The 8,132-nt window shown below is 39.1% G+C and overlaps 2 protein-coding genes across 2 annotated transcripts in view; both read right to left on the bottom strand.

Moving 5' to 3' along the window:
* Nucleotides 1–2,868, bottom strand: part of LOC110453561 (mucin-3A-like) — a 16,341-nt gene extending 13,473 nt beyond the window's left edge. Inside the window, exon 1 of the mRNA XM_021502539.1 lies at nucleotides 2,687–2,868. Within this exon, the coding sequence (XP_021358214.1) occupies nucleotides 2,687–2,744 (58 nt within the window). The 5' untranslated portion in view covers nucleotides 2,745–2,868. The remainder of the gene's footprint in view (nucleotides 1–2,686) is intronic.
* Nucleotides 2,869–2,967: 99 nt separating this feature from the next.
* LOC110453556 (fibrocystin-L-like) overlaps nucleotides 2,968–8,132 on the bottom strand; it is a 44,645-nt gene continuing 39,480 nt past the window's right edge. The window contains exons 24-27 of the mRNA XM_021502532.1: nucleotides 5,833–6,063; nucleotides 4,714–5,361; nucleotides 4,201–4,363; nucleotides 2,968–3,314 (exon numbers count right to left, since the gene is read on the bottom strand). Of these exons, the coding sequence (XP_021358207.1) occupies nucleotides 3,002–3,314; nucleotides 4,201–4,363; nucleotides 4,714–5,361; nucleotides 5,833–6,063 (1,355 nt within the window). The 3' untranslated portion in view covers nucleotides 2,968–3,001. The remainder of the gene's footprint in view (nucleotides 3,315–4,200; nucleotides 4,364–4,713; nucleotides 5,362–5,832; nucleotides 6,064–8,132) is intronic.

Here is an 8,132-nt window from a genome sequence, read left to right as displayed (position 1 = left end):
GGGGGGGGCACACTCGCTGTTTATACGAAATTAAGTCATTTTTACCCAAGGTAGCTCCAGACTAAATTAGGATAATATCCCTTAATCCCCTATGCCCTATGGTAGAAGAAGGATTATAAAGGTTTTAACTCTATTTCCATTTCCCCTATTGCACCCCCCCCACCCCTCCCCCAGGTGGGCCTAACCCGTCGTTTATACAAAATTGGTTCCCCTTTACCCAAGGATGCTCCACACCAAATATGGACCAAATCATTTCATTCCTACAGAAGCAGAAGGATTTTGAAGAAAATTTGCTATGTTTCCCCTATTGGGGTCCCGCTCTTCAAGCCCCTGGGGGGCCAGACCCACGGTTTATACAAAATTAGTTCCACTTCACCCACGGATGCTTCAGACCAAATATGGAACGAATCCTTTCATTCCTACAGCAGAAGAAGGATTTTAAGAATTTGCTATATTTTCCCTATTAGGCCCCGCCCCTCAGCCCTCACCCACCGTTTATACAAAATTGGTTACCCTTTACCCAAAAATGCTCCACACCAAATATGGACCAAATCCTTTCATTCCTACAGAAGAAGGATTTTAAAGAATAATTTGCTATGTGTCCCATATTGGGCACCTCCCCTCAGACCTCTGGGGGGCAAGACCCACGGTTTATACAAAATTGGTTCCCCTTTACCCAAAAATGCTCCACACCATATATGGACCAAATCCTTGCATTCCTACAGAAGAAGAAGGATTTTAAAGAATATTTTGCTATGTTTCCCCTATTGGGCCCTGCTCCTCAGGCCCCTGGGGGTCAGACACACAGTTTATACAAAATTAGTTCCCCTTTTACCAAGGATGCTTCAGACCAAATATGGAACAAATCCTTACATTCCTACAGAAGAAGAATTTTGAAGAAAATGTATTTTGTTCCCCCTATTGGGGCCCCGCTCTTCAGGCCCATGGGGGCCTGACCCACGGTTTATACAGAATTGGTTCCCCTTCATCCAAGGATGCTTCAGACCAAATATAGAACAAATCCTTTCATTCCTACAGAAGAAGAAGCATTTTTAATAATTTGCTATATTTCCCCTATTAGGCCCCGCCCCTAAGCCCTCAGGGGGCCACACTCACTGTTTATACAAAATTGGTTCCCCTTTACCAAACAATGCTCCACACCATATATGGACCAAATCCTTTCATTCCTACAGAAGAAGAAGGATTTTAAAGAATAATTTGCTATGTTTCCCCTATTGGGCCCCTCCCTTCAGGCACCTGGGGGGCCAGACCCATGGTTTATACAAAATTGGTTTCCCTTCATCCAAGGATGCTTCAGACCAAATATGGAACAAATCCTTTCATTCCTACAGAAGAAGAAGGATTTTAAAGAATTTGCTATATTACCCCTATTGGGCCCCAGCCCTCAGCCCCCAGGGGGGCCAGACCCACAATTTAAACAAAATTTGTTCCCCTTCCCCAAAGGATGCTTCTGACCAAATTTAGTTAAAATCTGCCCAGTCGTTCATGACTAGTAGCGTTTTATAGGAAAAGTTGACGGACGGACGGACGACGGACGCTGCGGTATGGCATAAGCNGAAAATTTGTTTCCCTTCCCCAAAGGATGCTTCTGACCAAATTTAGTTAAAATCTGCCCAGTCGTTCATGACTAGTAGCGTTTTATAGGAAAAGTTGACGGACGGACGGACGACGGACGCTGCGGTATGGCATAAGCTCACCATGGTCCTTTGGACCAGGTGAGCTAAAAATGATAAATATAAGTTATTTAAGAAAATAGCAATTATAATTTCTATCAAGCCAATGCCGAGGTAATTTAAGACATTTACACACAACTTATCCAACAATAAATAATTGTTCCAAATGTAGGTGCGCGTGGCTGGGTTACCGAGACTCAATTTTAGTAAATCAGCATAATTGGCGTCGCATTANTCACTGTTTATACAAAATTGGTTCCCCTTTACCCAAAAATGCTCCACACCATATATGGACCAAATCCTTGCATTCCTACAGAAGAAGAAGGATTTTAAAGAATATTTTGCTATGTTTCCCCTATTGGGCCCCGCTCCTCAGGCCCCTGGGGGTCAGACACACAGTTTATACAAAATTAGTTCCCCTTTTACCAAGGATGCTTCAGACCAAATATGGAACAAATCCTTTCATTCCTACAGAAGAAGAAGGATTTTAAAGAATTTGCTATATTACCCCTATTGGGCCCCAGCCCTCAGCCCCCAGGGGGGCCAGACCCACAATTTAAAGAAAATTTGTTTCCCTTCCCCAAAGGATGCTTCTGACCAAATTTAGTTAAAATCTGCCCAGTCGTTCATGACTAGTAGCGTTTTATAGGAAAAGTTGACGGACGGACGGACGACGGACGCTGCGGTATGGCATAAGCTCACCATGGTCCTTTGGACCAGGTGAGCTAAAAATGATAAATATAAGTTATTTAAGAAAATAGCAATTATAATTTCTATCAAGCCAATGCCGAGGTAATTTAAGACATTTACACACAACTTATCCAACAATAAATAATTGTTCCAAATGTAGGTGCGCGTGGCTGGGTTACCGAGACTCAATTTTAGTAAATCAGCATAATTGGCGTCGCATTATTAGCTTGCATCAATTGAATGACGAATATAAGACAAATACATGCGAATCATTGATTCGGACTCGAACTTCGACATCATACCTTTGTGTGGCGCGATGCTACTAACGTTGATACGTTCTCCTGTTAGGGTGGTCAGCATCTCCAACGGTATCCTGTAGTCCCCCAATCCCCTATTCGGATCACCATTCCATTCCCATTCTGACTGAGATAGGACAGAGCCTATTGTGCCTAAGAACGTGCCGTCCTCGTCCCTTATTAACGCTTTCTTTAGTNTCGAGGTAATTTAAGACATTTACACACAACTTATCCAACAATAAATAATTGTTCCAAATGTAGGTGCGCGTGGCTGGGTTACAGACTCAATTTTAGTAAATCAGCATAATTGGCGTCGCATTATTAGCTTGCATCAATTGAATGACGAATATAAGACAAATACATGCGAATCATTGATTCGGACTCGAACTTCGACATCATACCTTTGTGTGGCGCGATGCTACTAACGTTGATACGTTCTCCTGTTAGGGTGGTCAGCATCTCCAACGGTATCCTGTAGTCCCCCAATCCCCTATTCGGAACACCATTCCATTCCCATTCTGACTGAGATAGGACAGAGCCTATTGAGCCTAAGAACGTGCCGTCCTCGTCCCTTATTAACGCTTTCTTTAGTCCATCGCAGTCCATATCAACACAGTCTCTCGGATTTATTTTCCTGATTATAAATCAAATGATGCTCGTTGTAGAAAATAATTTACTGTACAAGCTTTTATTGAGTTTTCACATGAAAAACGTACAGTATCAGTTGGGAGGACGATACACTGACCACAATAACTCTAACGTTCACAAAGCAACACTAGTCTTTAGGATTATACCTATAGTGAAAATCCTGTAATCTGAATATATCTTTAATATTAATATTATATATTTTCATTGCAAGTTCCTATATGAGCATTAATATAAGAAATTGCGTTCCTACGACTATGAACGCAATTGGATCAGCGACATTTTGAAGTTTCTCCTACCGCCTCGAAAAACATTAGATGGCATTACACTGTTCCATGATTCTCGTTTGCACCGATGACATAAACACTTCAATATCGAAAATATAAGGTTATGTCTGAATTTAGGTAAATAATAAATAAAAATTTCGATACGGATTGAACGGAATGTTGAAATGTTCATTGCCGGTATGAAGTTGAAAATATGCCGTTTAATCCTTATATTTAAATACAGACATTAGTCTAACGGACCCTGCTACGCAAAATATTTTTAATCTATGAGCAAGATATCAGAAACTGCCGTTGTCAGTTGACGTAAAAATACCGTTAAAACGATGGATCTGTACAAACTGTTTCACTTTTTACAAAACGATTTGGGTACTGTGAACCAACTTACTCGTTGATCGGTCGATGAATAAAGAAGTATCATGTCTAAATTCTTTGTGCATTGATTACATTTTAAAAAATATTAATAAAACAATCTGTCGAATATGAACAATTATACTGGAAGGTCAGCCGGAAAATATCTCCACATTGATCATAATGTCTCGCAAACCTTAACAGTTATGATGAAATGATATAAAATTTGATAAAACTTACTCGATGTTCGGTCGATGAATAAAGAAGGAGCTATCGTGTTCTGAGTTATACTTGGTGATTTTTCTAGTCACCACAGGGTGTTGTCCATCATCGTTAGCTTTGTTTGTAGTCAACATGACGTCCTTAGTACCGCATACCGTCTTAAAATGGGCAAACGTTACACCTACAAAGTAAATTGTAATCGTGATTCATTAATATTTTTAATTATCAATCCTGTGTACGTAAGTCCAGCACTTAAGTATATTTGAGAATCAGTTGCTCTACTAAGAACAAAAAAACCGAGCGATGAACAAGTATTTGATTGATTAAAGAGGCAGTACTTGTGGTAATAGTTACGAGAATAACGAAGTATAAACGCTCCTGTTGAAAAAAATATTTAGTGGATGTTGTACAGATTTTCCAATTCAAGTTGTTTTGATTTTTAAAGTTATTTTTATGTCGATTTCCTCGAAATGAAAAGCATTTTATGTTGCAGCTGGAATAATGGAATTAATGCATTACTTAAGTACTCACCCTCAACGTTCATAATTCCCATGATTGCAGGGTAGTTCCTTATTCCAGTCAGGCCGTAAAATGGAGCGCTGTTACTTCCTTGCATGAAAGAAGCAAACACCAAACCGACATGACCTCCAGTTATCTGACTACTTATTCCCGTAGATTTAGCCTGGTCGGTGGTGCAGTTATATGATGAGGTCGTTCCGATGATGATGCTGTCCTTTACGGTACATTGTTTCGCCGCATACAAATGAGCAGCAGCACTTGGTCCTATTATTTGGTTGTAAATTCCCAGAGTATTTTCTGCCATTGTATTATTAATCAAAACTACAGACAGTCTGTTGTTGTAATATATTGCAATGTCATAACATTTCCAGATGAAGTAGTTTGATACTTGGTAACAAGAGCCTTGGACGTTATCCCCTGGAAAAATGGCCAAGCCTATAGATGAACTGTGGGCTTCATTTCCAGATGGACCGGATGTTAGTCCACATTCTACGCCAGGAACATGAAAAGCTACTCCATTAGTACCGCTGACCGAGTTATCTGTTAGTGTCAATTCTTTGGAGCCCATTCCACTTATAGCTCCAAAACGGGAACTGCTGCCACTCACAAGTACGACTAGGTTACGATGAATTGTCGTCCTGAAGGATTGCGTTTCGATCGCTGAAATTTTAATTGTATTTCTATATAAACATGGATCGTAATTACATTGGCATAGATAACAAATATATGATACAGGTTTTCAAATGTAAATGAAAAGTTAAGTAGATTGTATCGTTAAACATGTTTGCATTCGCATTTACCACTTAGGCCATTATGTAAAGAACCCGACACGGCAGTCGCTATCTTTACAGATGTTATAAATTTGTCATGTATTGATGGATACATTTCTGTGTTGGTGGATAAAACAAACTTAACTTAATAGTATACGCTAACAGTTCAATGTACTGTTATACTTAAGTCCATAATGAAGCATCAGTTAGTGTTTATTGTTTCGAAGCCATGAATATTGCCTAGAATAGATTTACCAGGGAATATATGTTTACTAGATGTTGGCGTTTTAAATTTGCTGTTAGTACTGTCAACTATCTGCTATTTTAAACAATGTTAAAAATGAAAAAAAAAGTTATTTACCTAGTAGAACAGAGTGATGCATGACATTTCCCGTCACTACGAGACTGTTGGTTCCGTACACGCCTACAGCTGACGAGAAGCCATGGTGAAATGTACACTTTGTCACAAACGACGATTTGTCTTCCGTTACTGTGCCGACGTTCCGATATGTCAGAGAAGGATAGTGAGGAAATAGAGAATATCGGAACTGTCCAGTATGGAAAAATTCGACGTTACCAAAGCTAGCATATCCTGCAGCAAATATAAAAGAAATCTGCTATATCATAATCAATTGTAATATTAGTATCATGCGTTTTAAATGTAAACGTAAACAAGTGAACACCTAACAGCATGGCGCCTACCATCGTACCATCTTCATTTTGATAATGATATTTTCCCTTCTTTATTTCTGTTTGATTGAAGTAGCTTTTGGTTTCAATTTCATACCGCTTATATAAAAACACCTTCAGAAATGCATTTGTCATTTCACATATTTACTAGTACAACACTGATTGTGAAAGAAATAGAATCCATCATTGCAATCTGAGAAAGATATGTTAAATAATCCCTTTGAATAGTGATGATATTCTTGAAATTTCAAAATTGAAGATGACCGCCTTGCGGCCATCATTTTTGCAACCAGTATCAAAGTAATACATGCATACTATTGGACCAAGGGAAACGTTCATTTGAAATATGAATAACAAACTATTCTTAAAATCCAAGATGGCTGCCTGGCCGCCATGTTTTTCCCCCCGATCAGTCCAAATATTGGACCTTTACCTGGAATTGGAGAAAGAACTGACAAGTACGATTTAAGAAATAGCAAGAACAGACTGTAACTCTTAAAATCCAAGATGGCTACCTGGCGGCAATCTGTTTTATGACACCGCTCAAAATAAAACAGGCACAATTAGTTCATGTAAATTGTGGAAAAAAATTGTCAAGCACTTTTTGAGATAACAAATTTAAACTTTTAAAATCCAGCCATCTTGTACTCATGGATAACTCAGAACTAAAGGGGACATATCAAATTTGAGAAATATTCCTTCATTGCTTTCTGAGAAACAGTGATACAACTTTAAATGTGAAACTCCAAGATGACAGCCTGTCGGCAATTTTGATTTTAAATCAGTCTCAAAAAATATGCAAAACTACAGACCAAGGGGAACCTACATATCGAATTTGATTAAGATCCCTCAAGTTCTTTCTGAAAAATTGCAATAACAAACCTTCACTGTAAAAATCCAAGATTGCTGCTGGTCAGCCATTTTGTTTTTCGATCAGTCTCAAAAGTTAACATGCACAACTAAAGATCCAGGGAAACGTACATATCAAATTTGAGATATATCCTTCAAGTCCTTCATGAGAACGAGCGATAACAAAGCTTTACTGTAACAAGAGGCCCAGCGGGCCTGTATCGCTAACCTTGAAATGTTATCAAATTGAAGTTATAATAGCCAGATGTTACTGGAAGTGTACATGCTTAGTCAGGGGTTATATTTATATATGCAATTGGACAAAATCCTGTCATTCCTAAATTAAATGGAAGATTTTGAAGAATTTGCCCCTCCCCTCTGCCCCCAGGATGGTCAGACTCATCGTTACAAAATAATGTCCCCTTCACCCAAGGATGCTTAAGACCAAATTTGGACATAATCCTGTCATTCCTACAGAAGAATGATATTTAAGTTATTCCTCTATATCCCTTATTTGGCTCACCTCTCTGCCCCAGGGGGCGAGACCTACTTTTTATACAAAATTGGTTCCCGTTCACACAATGGTGCTTCATCCAAAATTTAATGAAAATTATATCATTCCTACAGAGAAAGAATTATTTTGAAGAATTTGCTATGTTTCCCCTATTGGGCTCCATCCTCAGACCCCAGGGGGTTTAAGCCCACTATGTATACAAAACTGATTACTATTGAAATTTGGTCAAAATACCTTCATCCCAACGGAAGCTGAAGGATATTAAAGTTATTCCTCTATTTCCCTTAGTGGGCCCTGCCTTTCTTCCCTCAGGGGGGTCAGACCCACCGTTCATACAAAATTGGTTTCGCTTCACCCAAGGGTGCTTCATACTAAATTTGGACAAGATCCTGTCATTCCTTCAAAAAAAGAAGGATTTAAAAGAATTTGCTATCTTTTCCCCATTGGGCCCCACTCCTCTATCCCAGGAGGGCAACACTCACTGTTTATACACAATTGAGTGTTATTGGTTAAATGATGCTCCAGACTTAATTAGAATAAAATCCCTTTATCCCTACGGTAGAAGAAGGATTTTAAAGGTTTTACCTCGCTTTCCCCTATTGGACCCC

Source organism: Mizuhopecten yessoensis, unplaced genomic scaffold (assembly GCF_002113885.1).
Source record: "Mizuhopecten yessoensis strain PY_sf001 unplaced genomic scaffold, ASM211388v2 scaffold7453, whole genome shotgun sequence".
In the NCBI taxonomy this organism is placed as follows: Eukaryota; Metazoa; Mollusca; class Bivalvia; order Pectinida; family Pectinidae; genus Mizuhopecten; species Mizuhopecten yessoensis.
Note: the sequence above shows the minus strand (reverse complement) of the source record. Positions and strands in the feature narration are given on the sequence as shown.